At 53.1% G+C, this 18,224-nt stretch overlaps 1 protein-coding gene across 1 annotated transcript in view; it reads right to left on the reverse strand.

Moving 5' to 3' along the window:
* Positions 1-13,056, reverse strand: part of tma16 (translation machinery associated 16 homolog) — a 50,039-nt gene extending 36,983 nt beyond the window's left edge. Inside the window, exons 1-2 of the mRNA XM_043698881.2 lie at positions 12,962-13,056; positions 2,177-2,286 (exon numbers count right to left, since the gene is read on the reverse strand). Coding sequence (XP_043554816.1) covers positions 2,177-2,286; positions 12,962-12,964 — 113 coding nt within the window. The 5' untranslated portion in view covers positions 12,965-13,056. The remainder of the gene's footprint in view (positions 1-2,176; positions 2,287-12,961) is intronic.
* Between the last annotated feature and the right edge of the window lie 5,168 nt (positions 13,057-18,224).

Genomic DNA, 18,224 nt, shown 5'->3' on the forward strand with positions numbered 1-18,224 from the left:
AGGAGAGACTAGGAACCGAGGGCATAGCCTTAGGGTAAAGGGGAGACCTTTTAGAACAGAGATGTGGAGAAACTTCTTCAGCCAGAGAGTGGTGTATCTATGGATTTCATTGCCACAGAACATTGTGGAGGCTAGGTCATTGAGTATATTAAAGACTGAGATAGATAGGTTCTTGAGAAGCAGGGAGTTCAAGGGTTACAGGGAGAAAGTGGGAGAATGGGTTTGAGAAACTTATCAGCCATGATTGAATGGAAGAGCAGACTTGATGGGCTGAATAGCCTAATTTCTGCTCCTATGTCTTATGGTATAATGGTCTAAATATGCAGGACTTGAGAATCTACATCCCAGGGTATTAAAGCTGACCATTTGAAGCAATGCTTATCATCTTCCAAAATTCTGTAGATTCTGTGGTACAGTCTCTGCAGGTTAAAGGGCAACAATGCAACCAAAGTTTTTAAACTGCAGAAGGGAGTAAACTGGAATTACAACAATAGCAACGTTTCAGTGTTGAATCTGTCATGGGTGGCAAGGTAATTCATTGGTTAGCACTGCTGCCTCACAGTGTCAAGGACTGGAGTTCAATTCCAGCCTGAGGTGACTTATCAGTGTAGAGTTTGCATATTCTTCCTCTTCTTCTATGTGGGTTTCCACCAGGTCCTCCAATTTCTTCCCACATTCCAAAGATGGACAGGTTAGGTAGATTGGCCATGTTAAATTGCCCCATAATATCCAGGGCTGGGGTAGGCTGGGTGGACCAGCCATGGTATATGCAGGTTATGATGCGGGCCTGGGTCTGACTGCAATGCTCTTCGGAAGGTCAGTGCAGACTTGATAGACCAAATGGCCTCTTTCACACTGTAGGGACTCTATGAATCACCTACAGTTTCCTTACAGCAGTACTTAACCTGCATTATCTTCCCAGGTCTGTTCCCAACAGCACTCATCTGTCTGTTGGTCTGTTTGGAAAACAAGCTGCAGTTCAAAGGTCAATTCTCAACTTCAGCTTTTAATTGCAAACTGGAAAAGGAAAACTTAAAGTGATGGTCTCAACACAGAGACCAGGGGTTCTGAGGTGACGTACTCATGGCCAACCTACTCAAAGCATGTCCACCATCCACAAGTCAGACATGTAATGGAATAACTTGCATGGATAAGTGCAGCTCCAACAGTCAAGCAGCTTGACAGCATCCAGGACAAAGTAGCCTCATGGATTTAGACTTGACCCACCATCTTCAACATTCATTAGCCACAGGTACTGACTGTAGCCAACCAGACATCGTTGCAAAACTTGTGACAAAGAACCTAACATTAGTTTTGATTCTGTTATTGGACAACATTTGCTAAATTTGTTTCTCTTTATTCATTCATGGGATGAAGGCATCGCTAGGTAGGCGGCATTTATTGCCAATTCTTAACTGAGACTCAGCCACACTGCTGTGGGTCTGGAGTCACATGTCGGCCAAACCAGGTAAGGATGGCAGTTTTCTTTCCCAAAGGACATTAGTGAACCAGATGGGCTTTCCCGGACTATTGACGGTGGATTCATGGTCACCATGAGACGAGATTTTTTAACTGAATTCAAATTCCACCATCTGCCATGGCAGGACTCGAACCCGGGTCTCCAGAACGTTAGCTGAGTCTCTGGATTAACAGTCCAGCGATCAGACCAAGAGGCCATTGCCTCCCTGACGGTCAAACAATAATCCTGATATTTAAAAAATTAACGTGACAACTGATTTGCAGTATGGTGTACTTGCACATACTGGAAGCTACATATATCACTTTCCAGAGAGAAGAGCATGTGCACATACTGCGCCTGTTTCAACTCAGAAAGATGACAGTTATTCTTTGCTTCATTTCTCAGGGAAATGTCTTGTCCGAGTCCTTTAAAAGACTAATGAAAGGTCAAGGGGTTGCTTTTTCTAACTAAGATAATATGCCATAGAAAAACACAAGATACATTCTCTCAATAATTTGGCATGATAAACTTTAACATGCCCAGCATCAACAGCAGTTTTGGTATAGATAAGGTACCCCATTTTCAGCAAGACAGTTAGGTTACTGATGAACAGTCCCACATATGAAGGAGAAATTAGGAAAAACACATTTGATATTTTAAAAATGCTGACTAGTGTTTCACGTCTCTTAATGACTTCAACACCACAAAATTACATACTTGTCCTTTCTTTCCTGTTTGTGCGTTTCCCGAACCATCTGGGCAGCTTTCCTACTGTACGGATGGATAACTTTATGTTCTGGCCCTTTCTTAGCCTTTGGTGCTTTAGGCTATAAAAACACAAAAAATACTTTAAATTAGGCAATGATATTTCAACTCACTCAAGAACTGAGAGGTTCATTTCGAGTCCTCAATTTAGGAGGTAGTTCGTATGCCGAACAGACTATAACCAGATCAGATCTTCTGCATAAACTCAACATCGTGTCGTGATAACTTGTACGATTGCTTTATCGTACATCAGCCAGAAAAGAAAGCTCTTGTTATCACAATCAGACAATGTATTGGTAATACTGTGCTTACTGGATGACACCATTTACAATGATGCACAATGCAAGAAGATACTGCAAAATTCAAAACAATTAACTGGTTATGAAAGAATAATTACAGCTAAAATGTATCTGTCTCATTGTTTAGTTGGAAGCAACAAAATAGAATGATTAACCAAGAAGCAAGTACAAACAGGTTACTCATTCTGCAAATAATTAGTTTTACACAACACTAATGAAATTCCAATTAATTTACTTTTTAGCTAATGTAATACTTCAGCACCGAAAACATTGCAGCTCTTTTTCATCAGCAACTGGCAACAATCACTTCTCTCCCTCGGTGGGTCTCTCCAGGCCACGTTACAAATAGGAGCGGGCAAAGGAAAAGAAATGGGACTCAACAAGCCCAGGGCAGTCCCCCTTTAAACGTCTCTCTCCTTCAGCCACTTTCTGCCTTGTTTTTAATACCCCAGTGACCTGCCTGGAGCTGCCAGCCAGTTTATCACGAGTGATGTGATTTCGAGGGAAAATTAATCATCACTCATCTTTTAAATTATTGAGTTCTCCAAGAACATTCAAGATAACCAATTCAGAGAAGGAAGCTACACTAAGCAGTGAGAGGGAAATGGTGGTGCTGTGCATGTCGTTAACCTCATAATTCAGAAGGAGCCAATGTTCATGGTCTGATGACATGGGTTAATGTCCCAGCATCGCACCTGGTAAAATTTTCATGTCATTATTAACAAAAGTCTGGAATGCCAAGCTTGTTTCAGGAATGGTGGGCAAGTTGTTGGAGGGAATCCTGAGGGACAGGATGTACATGTATTTGAAGAGGGAAGGACTGATTAAGGATAGTCAACATGGCTTTGTGCGTGGGAAATCATGTCTCATCGATTGAGTTTTTTGAAGAAATAACAAAGAGAATTGATGAGGGCAGAGCGTCTGATGTGACCTATATGGACATCAGTAATGCATTCGACAAGATTCCTCATGGGAGACTGGTTAGCAAGGTTAGGTCTCACGGAATACAGGGAGAACTAGCCATTTGGATACAGAACTGGCTCAAAGGTAGAAGACAGAGGGTGGTGGTGGTGGAGAGTTGGTTTTCAGTCTGGAGGCCTGTGACCAGTAGAGTGCCACAAGGATCAGTGCTGGGTCCACTACTTCATTTATATAAATGATTTGGATGCGAGCATAAGAGGTACAGTTAGTAAGTTTACAGATGACACCAAAATTGGAGGCGTAGTGAACAGTGAAGAATGTTACCTCAGATAACAATGGGATCTTGATCAGATGGGCCAAAAGGCTGAGAAGTAGCAGATGGAGTCTAATTTAGATAAGTGTGAGGGTGCTGCATTTTAGGAAAGCCAATCTTAGCAGGACTTCTACACTTAATGATAAGGTCCTGGGGAGTTTGCTGAACAAAAAGACATTGAAGTGCAAGTTCATAGCTCCTTGAAAGTACAGTCACAGGTAGATAGAATAGTGAAGAAGGTGTTTGGTGTGCTTTCCTTTATTGGTCAGAGTTTTGAGTACAGGAGTTGGGAGGTCATGTTGCAGCTGTACAGGACATTGGTTAGGCCACTGTTGGAATATTGCGTGCAATTCTGGTCTCCTTCCTTCCAGTGAAACTTGAAAGGTTCAGAAAAGATTTACAAGGATGTGACCAGGGTTGGAGGATTTGAGATGTAGGGAGAGGGCTGAATAAGCTGGGGCTATTTTCCCTGGAGTGTCGATGACTGAGGGGTGACCTTATTGCCTGTCCCTAATTGCCCAGAGGGTAGTGAAGAATCAACCACATTGCTGTGGGTCTGGAGTCACATGTAAACCAGACCAGGTAAAGATGGCAGCTTCCTTCCCTAAAGGACATTAGTGAACCAGATGGGTTTTTCCAACAATTGACAATGGATTCATGGTCATCATAGGTTCTTCATTCCAGATATTTATTGAATTCAAATTCCACCATCTGCCGTGGCGGGATTCAACCTTGGGTCCTCCGAACATTATCTGGGTCTGTGGATTAACAGGCCAGCAATAATATCACGATGGCATTGCCTCATCCTATTGGACCATAACCTGGTGTCGTGTGACTTTTCACCTTGTGGCATCCAACAGCTTTGATACAAGAGTTCCACATTTGGTGCCATTTACCATTGGCCTCTGCAGAAAGAATATGGCCCAGGACACATTGGCCTCAGGTGAGATCATATTCAGATCATAAGTAACTGGCATGTTTTTCTAAAAATTTTCTGTAAACCATTTTCAGTTATTATGTTTTAGGTTTTGCAATGTAGTATAACATATTAAACAATAAATAAGCCACAATCAGGTTTATAAAATAACTATATAAGGGTAAAGATCTTTGCATGAACTGGAAGGAGAGATCACATCCAGGGTTAGATACATCCCGAGTGAGTGTATAGTTCAGGGGCTTTGGAAATTCGGTGCAGAGGGAGAGAAGTGCTTTTTGGTTCACAGTTTACAAGGTGTACTTTTACAAGTTGAAACCTAGGATCAGGGCCCAGCACAAACATTGCAGGAAAACTGCACTTCATTATTTAGTAATCACGGCCATTAGACCATGTATTATTATAGATTACTTTCAGACTGAATGTAAGCAGGAGAAATATATACAGATTACAAACAAAATAACCAGTATGAAATTTAAAAAAAAAACACAAATTAGGAACTAAGTAAATAAAATAGAGATGCAAAGCTAGCTAATGTAATGTGCCTGCATGATATGGGAGGTGGTGGACCTCAATATGGTTCATTGTAACCACATCTGGACCAAATGCAGGTTGTTTGAGGAACTGCAGCTCAGAGTTTATGATTCTGAACTTGGAATGCTGCAACACATTAACGATGGGGAGAGTTACCTGGATTCTGTGTTTTAGGAGGCAGAGTAACTACCTTGAATTAAGTGGTCAGCACAGAAGGATGTGACTACAAGCAAGGTAGAGGGATCCAGGAGGTAGCGCTGAAGGAGCCTCAGTCCTCGGATTTGTCTAACAGGTTTGAAATTCTTGCTCCGTGGGTGAATGAGGGTGGGGGCTGGAGGGAAGATGAGAGAACTGTTTTTTTTTTCAATTTGTTCCTAAGAACCTTGTAGCTAAGATGGTGCAAAGGACCATAATGCTGAACTTCTTATTTCTTTAATTTTCTAATTTATTCCTAAAACCCTGTAGAGATATCTTTGTAACTAAGAAGGTGTCATTAGTAGCAACATTGTAAACCTTACACTGCACTCATTTGAGCATGCGACAATAAACCTAATTTTATCCCATAGGGATAAAAGGGGCAGCACGGTGGCTCAGTGGTTAGCACTGCTGCCTCACAGCACCAGGATCCCAGGTTCAATTCCCGCCTCGGGCGACTGTCTGTATGGAGTTTTCACATTCTCCCCGTGTCTGCGTGGATTTCCTCCGGGTGATCCGGTTTCCTCCCACAGTCTAAAGATGTGCAGGTTAGGTGAATTGGCCATGCTAAATTGCCCGTAGTGTTAGGTGCATTAGTCAGAGGGAAATGGGTCTGGGTGGGTTACTCTTCGGAGGGTCAGTGTGGACTGGTTGGGCCGAAGGGACTGTTTCCACACTGTAGGGAATCTAATCTAATCTAACTCGAATTCTAATGGCATGGAGAAAACAGAAATGTAGTTGTCATCGGGAACAGTATAGTCAGGGGAACAGATATTGTTCTCCATGGCCAGGGTCAAATGTCCCAAAGGCTGCATTGCTTGCCTGGTGCCCAGTTTCAGCATATTTCATCTGGGCTGCAAAGGAACTTGGGAGTGGGAGGGAAAGGATCCAGTTGTCATGGTCCAGATTGATACCAACAATAATCGGTAAAAAGGGGAAAGAATATGAGCAGCTGGAGGGTAAACTAAAAAGAACAACTGAAGAACAATACTGGTGCTCCTTCCTCAGTGCTGCAGCCAATGTCCCATGAATTCAAACCTGTTTCTCCCACATCTTTGATGTTGTTGACCCTGTGCCAATTAGCTCCCGGCTGAAGTAGAATTCTAGAGATTGTCAACTTTTTAGTTGTTCTTTTTGATTTTGCACAGAGACATGGCTGCAAGGGGATCAGGGATGAGAACTAAATATACAAGGACACACATCCTATGAAGAGGACTGGCAGATGTGCAGGGGTGGGGTTGCCTTGTTAAGAAGAAATGAAATTTAAATTGATACCGTAACGCAATATGGGATTGGAAGGCATAGAATCCATGTGGGTAGATTTAAGGAACTGCAAAGAAAAAACAATTCCGATGGGAATTGTGTGTGGTCCGCCTTGGAGGATGTGAGGCAAAATGCATATCAGGAAACAGAATAGGCATGTAAGAAAGGCACCATTGTAATAATTACAGGGGATTTTTATGTGCAAGTAAACTGGGAAAATCAGGAAAATTGGAAAATCGGAAGATCGCAAGACAAGGATTTGTGGAATGTCTGCATGATTTTTTTGGAGCAGCTTGTGGTAGAGCCCACTAGGGAACAGGCAACACTGGATTTGGGAGCTTAAGTCAACCAGGAGGTGATGGCCTGGTGCCATTATCACTCGACTATTAATCCAGACATCCATGTAATATCCTGGCCACATGCTAGATCCGTCTGATCCTATGCAGTATTTGGAACGGTGCTATTAAGTCTATATAGTCACTTCTTATTTCTTCTGTCAAATGTTTCAGCTTATATTATTTGCTTTAAATACCGATCTGCATCCTGTTGCCCTGATTTGTACGATCCCCACTGTCAGTCATGTCTCCAAGTTTGGAAGCATTAAATTTTGACATCTTAAATCTTTACTTTGCAATCTAATGTACAAAAGAAAAGCAGTAGTCCAGGAACTGACTCTTGGGCAAAACCTTTTGCCTGTCACCATTCAAAAACTGCCATTTACTGTATCTCATTGATTTTGTTCTCTTCTATATCCAAATTGTTTAACCCTCTTCTTCTACAAACTCAATTTCTTTTTAAAAAATCACAACTCATGACTCATATACACATTGTTGAACACATTGTTTTGAGATGACAGACTTTTAAAATTAGATTAGATTAGATTCCCTACAGTGTGGAAACAGGCTCTTCGACCCACCCAGTCCACACCGACCCTTCAAAGAGTAACCCATCCCTCTCTGACTAATGCACCTATCACTATAGGCAATTTAGCATGGCCAATTCACCTGACCTGCACATCTTTGGACTGTGGGAGGAAACCGGAGCACCCGGAGGAAACCCACGCAGACACGGGGAGAACGTGCAAACTCCACACAGGCAGTCGTCCGAGGCTGGAATTGAACCAGAAACCCTGGTGCTGTGAGGCAGCAGTGCTAACCACTGAGCCACCGTGCCGCCCACTTGGCAGGTCAGCCAATCAAAAATGACAACACCAGGTGCTGAAAGCTGTTCTTACCCAGCCATGACTAGTAATACAAGAAGAAAGGTTGGAGCAAATTTATATTTAACAGACAGAAACCTTTGATGAGGTAACAAAGAGACTGGATGAGGACAAAGCTGCTGATGTTGCATACATGGGCTTCCAAAACACATCTCATCAAGTGCAGCACAGGTCTGTGAGCAAAAACAAAACTCCTGGTATAAAATGAAGAGTGGCAACATCAATACAAGAAAGGAAGAGTGGAGGTGTACAGTTCTTCAGACTGGAGGAAGACCAACAGTGGATATCCAGAGGTTAGTGTTAGGACCCCTGCTCCAGAACTTTGCGCAAAGCAGGCAATTTCAAAATTTGCAAATGATACAAAACTTTGAAATATTGTGAATTCTGACAAAGACTGTTTAGAACTTTAAAAGGACAGTTTATTGGAACAGGTGAACAAGCGATGGATGAAATTTAACGCAGAGAAGTGTGTTGTGATTCATTTAAGTAGGAAGAACATGCTCTCGCTTTCACCTGGTCCATCTCTGACTCCTCCCTTCCCACCCTTGACATCTCTGTTTCCATTTCTGGGGATAGGCTAGCCACCCACACCCACTGGCCCACTGACTCCCAGTTACCTCGACTACACATCCTCAGCACCCTGCTTCCCGTAGAGGCAAATTCCATTCTCCCAGTTCCTCTGTCACCGTCACATCTGTTCTGATCATGCCAACTTCCACAAGGGAGCCTCCGAAATGTCCACCTCCTTCCTCAACCGAGCAGTTCCCAACAGTTGTTGACAGAGCCCTCAGCCGGGTCTGACCTACCTCCCACACTTCCACCCTTACCAGTCTCTTCCCTCCTGTAACATTTGCCACCACTTCTGCTACATCTAGTGAGGTGCCACCAAAACATATTCCCCTCCACACCCTTGTATAGGAACTGTACCCACCAACACACCCTAGTCCACTCTTTCTCCACTCCCAACCCACACACCCCACCCCCAGTCTCAGAGTGCCTTCCCCTGCAACTGCAGAAGGTGTGGTACCTCTCTGTTTACTTCCTCCCTGCCCAGTATCCAAGGGCCCAAACACTTTACCTGCACTTCACACAATCTAGTCTACTTCATACACTGCTCCCAACGTGGTCTCCTCTACATTGGGAAAAAGAAGCCTAGACTGGGTGACCGCTCCTCAGAACACACATGTTCTGTCCATAAAAAAGCTTCCAGCTGCCTGCCACTCTAACACACCACCCTGTTCCCTGGCCAACATCTCTGTCTCAGGCTTGCTGCAGTGCTCTAGCGAAGCTCAACACAAGCTGCAAGAACAGCACCTCATTTTCCGTTTGGGGACCCTGCAGCTGTCTGGACCCAATATCAAGTTCAATAACTCTAGGTCTTGAGGTGTCCCATGTCCTTATCCCAACCCCCACACATCTGGCCTTATTCACATATCATTGGCTATTACACACAACCCATTGTTAGCTACCAGCTGTTCCATTAATAGCTGTTCACCCTTCTAGCCGATTGTTATCCTCTCCGTCATCTGTCCAACTGGCTTCCTCTCTCTTTCAGCTTTAACCCCACCTATCGTTTACCCCTTACCCCCTCCCTCCCATCCTATCTTCTGCATATAAACTAACATTTTCCAACTTACCAGCAATTCTGAGGAAGGGTCACTTGACCCGAAATGTTAAATCTAACTTCTCTGCACAGATACTGCCAGACTTGCTGAACTTTTCCAGCAATTTCGAGTTTTGGTATTGTGTGCAGTTCTGGTTGTGATTACACTTAAAGGGTGTGGAAGATTCACCAGGATATTGTCTGAGCTAGAGTGATTCAGCTATGAGTAGACAATAGAGGATGGGGTTGTTTCTCTTGGGGCAGATGAGGCTGGGGGATGGGATGCAGCACAGGAACAAGCCCTTCAGCCTCAAAGCCAGCACTGCCATATTTTGCCCTTCCATACTAAAACTGTCTTGACTTTCAGGATCTGAATCCCTCTACTCCCTTCCTATTCATGTATTTGTCCAGGTGTTTCTTGAATGCTGCTATTGTGTCTGCTTCCACCACCGTCTCTGGCAATGTGTCCCAGGCACTCACCACCCTTTGTGTGAAATATTTGCCTCGTACATCTCTTTTAAACTTCCTCTCTCGCATCTTCTTGTATTCAACCACAAACTTATAAACTTCTATTAGGTTGCCCCACAACCTCCTACTATGTTCCAGTGAAAACAAACCCAGTCGAGCAAACATTTTTCATAGCAAAAATCCCGGTAAGCCTCTCCAAAGCATCCATAACTTTCTGGTAGAGTGGTGACCAGAACTGTACGGAATATTCCAAGTGTGGCCTGCCTAACATTCGATAAAGCTGCAGCATAACTTCTGTATCCTTATACTCAATGCCCCTTCCAATTAAGGCAACATACCATAAGCCAGATTTACCACCTTATCTACCTGCGCTCCCACCTTCAATGATCTGTGGACCTACACACCTAGATCCCTCTGCATATCAATACTCCTCAGGGTTTCTGCCATTCACTATAAAATTGCTACCTGTACTTGACCTTCCAAAATGCTCACTCCACATTTGTCCGGATTAACCTCCATTTGCCATTTTTCTGCCTGCAACTGATCTCTATCCTGTTGTATCCTCTGACAATCCTCCTCAGTATCTAGAACATCACCAACCTTTGTATCATCTGCAAACTTATTAATTAGACCAGCTACATGTCCCTCCAATTCATTTATGCAGATCACAAACAGCAGAAGACCCAGCACTGATCCCAGTGGAACACCACTAGTAACAATGCTCCATTCCAAAAAGCATCCTTCCACCACTACCCTCTGTCTCCTATGGCTAAGCCAGTTCTGTATCGGTCTTGCGAGCTCATCCCTGATTCCATGTCACTTCACCTTTTGTACTAGTCTGCCATGAGGGACCTTGTCAAAGGCTTTGCTGAAGTCCATGTAGACAGCATCAAACGCTTTTCCCTCATCAATTATCTTGATCAGCCCCTGAAAAACCTCAATAAAATCAGTGAGGATGTGACTGAGGAGTACAAAATTTCTGAGGGCAGATACGTTGCACAGGGGTTAATAACCAAGTGCCATAGTTTTAAGATAAAGAGCAGGAGATTGACAGGGGCTTTTCGGGTAGAGTGTTCTCATACAGAGGATAGTGGGAACCTGGAAATCACTGCCTGAAAGAGTACCCAAGGCAGGAATCTTCAGAATGTTTCAGAGTTATTAAGTTGAACTCTTGAACTTCTGTGGCATATAAGCTTACAAACCAAATGCTGGAAAACGGGACTGGAACAGATGGATTGATATACCTGGGTCCTCTTTAGTTTGCTATTTGAATAAATGATTCGGATGAGAATACAGAAGGCAATCATTAGTAAGTTGCGGATGATGACAACGTTGGTGGCAGTGTAGACAGTGAAGAAGGTTTTCTAAGATTACAAAGGGATCTTGATCAAATGGGTCAATGGAGTGAACAATGGCACATGGATTTCAATCTGGATAAATGGCAAGATATTGTATTTTGGTACAACAAACAAGGATAGGGCTTATACAATTAACGCTAGGGCCTTGGATAACGTTTTAGAACAGAGACCTAGGGGTTCAGGTGCATATTTCTATGAAGTTTGCATCACAGAGATAGGACAATTAAAAAGGCATTTAATACGCTTGTCTTCACTGCTCAGTCCTTTGAGAATAGGAGTTGGGAAGTCATGTGGAGGTTGTTCAGGACATTGGTGAGATGTCTTCTGGATTACTGTTGAGAGTGTGTTGCTGGAAAAGCACAGCAGGTCAGGCCAGAGGAATCCTAATGAAAGGCCTATGCCTGAAACGTTGATTCTCCTGCTCCTCGGATGCTGCCTGACCTGCTGTGCTTTTCCAGCAACACACTCGCGACTCTGATCTCCAGCATCTGCAGACCTCACTGTCTCCTTCTGGATTACTGTGTCCAGTTTGCTCATTGAGCTGGAAGGTTTGTTTTCAGACATTTCATCTTACATTGTGAGATAACCTTTGCTGTTCACCCTACCACCTCCACTACCACCCTCTACTTTTGAGCTAGTTCTCCCTCTATTCTGTATCTTATTGTTTTGCAAATAATCTGAAATCACCTTCTGGATCCTGATCTTGCACCAACATAAACAGCTTTTTCTTCCCACTTTGTGCTGTCTGCTCATGACTTCGAATATCTAATATTGAGTTGTAGAGATTTTATAGTACGTAAAGATGTCTTTTGACCCATAGTGTCAATGCAGATCATCATAGCATTACGGCATGGAAACCCTTCAGTCTGCACAGTCCATGCTGAACATAATCCCAAACTAAACTAGTTCCACTTGCACTCTCCTCTAGCCCATATCCCTCCAAATCTTTCCTATTCATTCCATTTATTCAAATGTCTTTTAATTGTAATTGTACCCACATCCACCACTTCTGCTGGAAGTTTATTTCACACACGAAGTCCCCCATTCCTAGGGAAAAGATACCTAACATTAACCCTGTCTATACCCCCTCATTACTTTATAAACTTCTACAAGGTCACCTCTCAGCCTCCTGTACTCCTGTGGGTAAAGTGCCACCCTTTCTTTATAACTCAAACTTTCCATACCTGGCAGCATCCTGGTAAATCTTTTCTGAACCCTCTCTAGTTTAATAATATTCTTCCTATAACTGGGTGACCAGAACTGGGATATGGAGGGATATGGGCTGGGTGCTGGCAGGTGGGACTAGATTGGGTTGGGATATCTGGTGGGATTGGAGTGTAGTTCCCGTACTGTGTGTCTCTATCTGTAATCACAATACGGAGATAACCTTCACCACAGAGTCTGCAGCCAGGAGGGGCACCTCCTGCAGCCTCAGTGACACAACACACTCCATCACACCACAGCACAGTACAGTACAGTACAGTACACTCCATACCACCACCACAATACAATACAATACAGGAACTGAAGGAGTGACCGCCCCCACCACAGCTAACAGCTATCAGCTATCTGCTATCCCCTATCCCTATCCCCATGCCCATGCCCCACGCCGCCCCCGGCACACACTCACCATTGTGAAGCCGCTGACGGTACATCCGCCGGAAGGAAGTGTGCGCTGTCCCGTTCCTTCCCTCCGTCCCCCGACAACAACGGCCGGTCGGTGGGTTCCGGGGTCAGGGCGGGGAGTGACGGGGGGGAGGGATGTGTGTGGGGGGGGGGAGTGAAAGGAGTGGGGGTGAGGGGAGGGAGGTGATGTGGGAGGGGAGGGGAAGGGGGGGTCATGTGGAGGGGGGAGGGGGGTGATGTGGAGGGGGGAGAGGGGGGGGGTGATGTGGAGGGGGGGGTGATGTGGAGGGGGGGGTGATGTGGAGGCGGGGTGATGTGGGGGGGGTGATGTGGGGGGGGGAGGGAAGGGGGGGGTGATGTGGGGGGGGGGGAGGGGGAGGTGATGTGGGGGGGGGAGGGGAGGGGGGGGTGATGTGGGGGGGGAGGGGGGGGTGATGTGGAGGGGGGGAGGGGAGGGGGGGTGATGTGGGGGGGGGAGGGGAGGGGGGGTGATGTGGGGGGGAGGGGAGGGGGGGTGATGTGGGGGGGGAGGGGAGGGGGGGGTGATGTGGGGGGGAGGGGAGGGGGGGGGTGATGTGGGGGGGGAGGGGAGGGGGGGGTGATGTGGGGGGGGAGGGGAGGGGGGGTGATGTGGAGGGGGGGAGGGGAGGGGGGGTGATGTGGGGGGGGGAGGGGAGGGGAGGGGGGGTGATGTGGGGGGGGGAGGGGAGGGGAGGGGGGGTGATGTGGGGGGGGGAGGGGAGGGGAGGGGGGGTGATGTGGGGGGGGAGGGGAGGGGGGGTGATGTGGGGGGTGAGGGGGGGGTGATGTGGAGGGGGAGGGGAGGGGGGGGTGATGTGGGGGGGGGGAGGGGAGGGGGGGGTGATGTGGGGGGGGAGGGGAGGGGGGGGTGATGTGGGGGGGGAGGGGAGGGGGGGGGTGATGTGGAGGGGGGGAGGGGAGGGGAGGGGGGGTGATGTGGGGGGGGGAGGGGAGGGGGGGTGATGTGGAGGGGGGGAGGGGAGGGGAGGGGGGGTGATGTGGGGGGGGGAGGGGAGGGGAGGGGGGGTGATGTGGGGGGGGGAGGGGAGGGGAGGGGGGGTGATGTGGGGGGGGAGGGGAGGGGGGGGTGATGTGGGGGGGGAGGGGAGGGGGGGGTGATGTGGAGGGGGGGAGGGGAGGGGGGGTGATGTGGAGGGGGGGAGGGGAGGGGGGGTGATGTGGGGGGGGGAGGGGAGGGGAGGGGGGGTGATGTGGGGGGGGGAGGGGAGGGGAGGGGGGGTGATGTGGGGGGGGAGGGGAGGGGGGGGTGATGTGGGGGGTGAGGGGGGGTGATGTGGAGGGGGAGGGGAGGGGGGGGGTGATGTGGGGGGGGGAGGGGAGGGGGGGGTGATGTGGGGGGGGAGGGGAGGGGGGGGTGATGTGGGGGGGGAGGGGGGGGTGATGTGGGGGGGGAGGGGAGGGGGGGGGGGGTGATGTGGGGGGGGAGGGGTGGGGGGGGGGTGATGTGGGGGGGGAGGGGAGGGGGGGGGGTGATGTGGGGGGGGGAGGGGAGGGGGGGGGGTGATGTGGGGGGGGGAGGGGAGGGGGGGGGGTGATGTGGGGGGGGGGAGGGGAGGGGGGGGGGGTGATGTGGGGGGGGGAGGGGAGGGGGGGGTGATGTGGGGGGGGGGGGGTGGGGGGGGGGTGTGGGGGGGGGGGGGGGAGGGGGGGGGGTGATGTGGGGGGGGGAGGGGTGGGGGGGGGGGGTGGGGGGGGGGAGGGGAGGGGGGGGGGAGGAGGTGGGGGGGGGGGGGTGGGGGGGGGGGGGGGGTGGGGGGGGGAGGGGGGGGGGGTGTGGGGGGGGGAGGGGTGGGGGGGGTGATGTGGGGGGGGGTGGGTGGGGGGGGGTGGGGTGGGGGGGGGGGGGGAGGGGGGGGGTGGGGAGGGGGGGGAGGGGGGGGGGGGGGTGATGTGGGGGGGGGGGAGGGGGGGGGGGTGATGTGGGGGGGGGGAGGGGAGGGGGGGTGATGTGGGGGGGAGGGGGGGGTGATGTGGGTGGGGGGGTGAGGGGGGGTGATGTGGGGGGGGTGGGGAGGGGGGGTGTGTGGGGGGGTGGGGGGGGGGGGTTGATGTGGGGGGGGGTGTGTGGGGGGGAGGGGGGGGGGGGTGATGTGGGGGGGGGGGGTGGGGGGGGTGATGTGGGGGGGGGTGATGTGGGGGGGGGGGGGGGGGGGGGTGATGTGGGGGGGGTGGGGGGGGGGGTGATGTGGGGGGTGAGGGGGGGTGATGTGGGGGGGGAGGGGTGGGGGAGGGGTGGGGGGGTGATAGGGGGGGGGTGATTGGGGGGGGGGGGGAGGGGGGGGTGATTTGGGGGGGGGGGGGGGGGGGGTGATGTGGGGGGGGGGTGGGGGGGGGGGGTGATGTGGGGGGGGGGTGGGGGGGGGGGGTGATGTGGGGGGGGGTGGGGGGGGGGGGTGATGTGGGGGGGGTGGGGAGGGGGGGGTGAGGTGGGGGGGGGGTGGGGGGGGGGGTGATGTGGGGGGGGGGGGGGGGGGGGGGGGGGTGATGTGGGGGGGGGTGGGGGAGGGGGGTGGTGTGGGGGGGGGTGGGGGGGGTGATGTGGGGGGGGGGAGGGGGGGGGGGGTGTGTGGGGGGTGGGGGGGGGTGTGTGGGGGGGGGGGGGGGGGTGTGGGGGGGGGAGGGGTGGGGGGGGTGATGTGGGGGGGGTGGGGGGGGTGATGTGGGGGGGGGGGGGGGGGGTGGGGGGGGGGGAGGGGGGGGGGTGATGTGGGGGGGGAGGGGAGGGGGGGGGTGATGTGGGGGGGGGGGGAGGGGGGGGTGATGTGAGCGGGCAGGGGAGGGGGGTGATGTGGGGGGGGGGAGGGGGGGTGATGTGGGGGGGGGGAGGGGGGGGGTGATGTGGGGGGGGGGGAGGGGGGGGGTGTGTGGGGGGGGGGGAGGGGGGGGGTGAGTGGGGGGGGAGGGGTGGGGGGGTGATGTGGGGGGGAGGGGAGGGGGGGTGATGTGGGGGGGGGAGGGGAGGGGGGGTGATGTGGGGGGTGAGGGGGGGTGATGTGGGGGGGGAGGGGGGTGATGTGGAGGGGCGGGGGAGGGGGGGTGATGTGGGAGGGGAGGGGGGGTGATGTGTGGGGGGAGGGGAGGGGGGGTGATGGGGGAGGGGAGGGGGGGTGATGTGGGGGGGGAGGGGAGGGGGGGTGATGTGGGGGGGGAGGGGAGGGGGGGTGATGTGGGGGGGAGAGGAGGGGGGTGATGTGGGGAGGGGGGGTGATGTGGGGGGGAGAGGAGGGGGGTGATGTGGGGGGGGAGAGGAGGGGGGTGATGTGGGGGGGGAGGGGAGGGGGTGATGTGGGGGGGGAGGGGAGGGGGTGATGTGCCGAGGGGAGGGGGGTGATGAGGGGAGGGGAGGGGGGGGTGATGTGGGGAGGGGAGGGGAGGGGGGTTGATGTGCCGAGGGGGGTGATGTGCCGAGGGGAGGGGAGGGGTGTGCTGTGGCGAAGGGAGGGGAGGGTGGTGATGTGCCGAGGGGAGGGGAGGGGGGGCGATGTGGGGAGGGGAGGGGAGTGATGTGGGGAGAGGAGGGGAAGCGGGTGATGTGGTGAGGGGAGGGGAGGCGTGTGATGTGGGGAGAGGAGGGGAGGGGTGTGATGTGGTGAGGGGAGGGGAGGCGGGTGATGTGGGGAGGGGAGGGGAGACGGGAGGGGAGGGGAGGGGGTGATGTGGTGAGGGGAGGGGAGGCGGGTGATGTGGGGAGGGGAGGGGAGAGGGGTGGGGAGGGGAGGGAGTGATGTGGGGAGGGGGGTGATGTGGGGAGGGGGGGGGGTTGATGTGGGGTGGGGAGGGGAGGGGGTGATGTGAGGGGAGGGGAGGGGGGTGATGTGAGGAGGGTAGGGGAGGGGGGTGATGTGGGGAGGGGAGGGGAGGGGGGTGATGAGGGGAGGGGAGAGGGGTGATGTGGCGAGGGGGGTGATGTGCCGAGGGGAGGGGAGGGGGTGTGCTGTGGGGGGGGAGGGGCGGGGGGGGTGATGTGGGGGGGGAGGGGGGGTGATGTGGAGGGGGGGGAAGGGGGGGTGATGTGGGGGGGAGGGAAGGGGGGGTGATGTGGGGGGGAGGGGGGGTGATGTGGAGGGGGGGGAAGGGGGGGTGATGTGGGGGGGAGGGAAGGGGGGTGATGTGGGGGGGGAGGGGGGGTGATGTGGAGGGGGGGAGGGGAGGGGGGGTGATGTGGGGGGGGAGGGGGGTGATGTGGAGGGGGGGAGGGGAGGGGGGTGATGTTGGGGGGGGAGGGGAGGGGGGGTGATGTGGAGGGGGGTGATGTGGGGGGGGAGGGGAGGGGGGGTGATGTGGGGGGGGAGGGGAGGGGGGTGATGTGGGGGGGGAGGGGAGGGGGGTGATGTGGGGGGGGAGGGGAGTGATGTGGGGGGGGAGGGGAGTGATGTGGGGGGGAGCGGAGGGGGTGATGTGGGGGGGGAGGGAGGGGGTGATGTGGGGGGGGGGGAGGGGAGGGGGGTGATGGGAGGGGAGGGGGTGGGGAGAGGAGGGAAGGCGGGTGATGTGGTGAGGGAGGGGAGGCGTGTGATGTGGTGAGGGGAGGGGAGGCGTGTGATGTGGTGAGGGGAGGGGAGGCGGCTGATGTGGGGAGAGGAGGGGAGGGGTGTGATGTGGTGAGGGGAGGGGAGGCGGGTGATGTGGGGAGGGGAGGGGAGACGGGTGATGTGGGGAGGGGAGGGGAGAGGGGTGGGGAGGGGAGGGAGTGATGTGGGGAGGGGGGTGATGTGGTGTGGGGAGGGGAGGGGGGTGATGTGAGGAGGGGGAGGGGAGGGGGGTGATGTGGGGAGGGGAGGGGAGAGGGGTGATGAGGGGAGGGGAGAGGGGTGATGAGGGGAGGGGAGAGGGGTGATGTGGCGAGGGGGGTGATGTGCCGAGGGGAGGGGAGGGGGGTGCTGTGGCGAAGGGAGGGGAGGGGGGTGATGTGCCGAGGGGAGGGGAGGGGGGCGATGTGGGGAGGGGAGGGGAGAGGAGGGGGGTGATGTGCCGAGGGGAGGGGAGGGGACGGGGTTGATGTGGGGAGGGGAGGGGGGTGATGTGGGGAGGGGAGGGGGGTGATGTGCCGAGGGGAGGGGGGGTGATGAGGGGAGGGGAGGGGGGGTGATGTGGGGAGGGGAGGGGGGGTGATGTGCCGAGGGGGGTGATGTGCGGAGGGGAGGTGAGGGGGGTGCTGTGGCGAAGGGAGGGGAGGGGGGGTGATGTGCCGAGGGGAGGGGAGGGGGGCGATGTGGGGAGGGGAG

This window comes from Chiloscyllium plagiosum, unplaced genomic scaffold, assembly GCF_037043375.1.
Source record: "Chiloscyllium plagiosum isolate Xiang-an unplaced genomic scaffold, Cpla_swu_hap1 HiC_scaffold_1, whole genome shotgun sequence".
In the NCBI taxonomy this organism is placed as follows: domain Eukaryota; kingdom Metazoa; phylum Chordata; class Chondrichthyes; order Orectolobiformes; family Hemiscylliidae; genus Chiloscyllium; species Chiloscyllium plagiosum.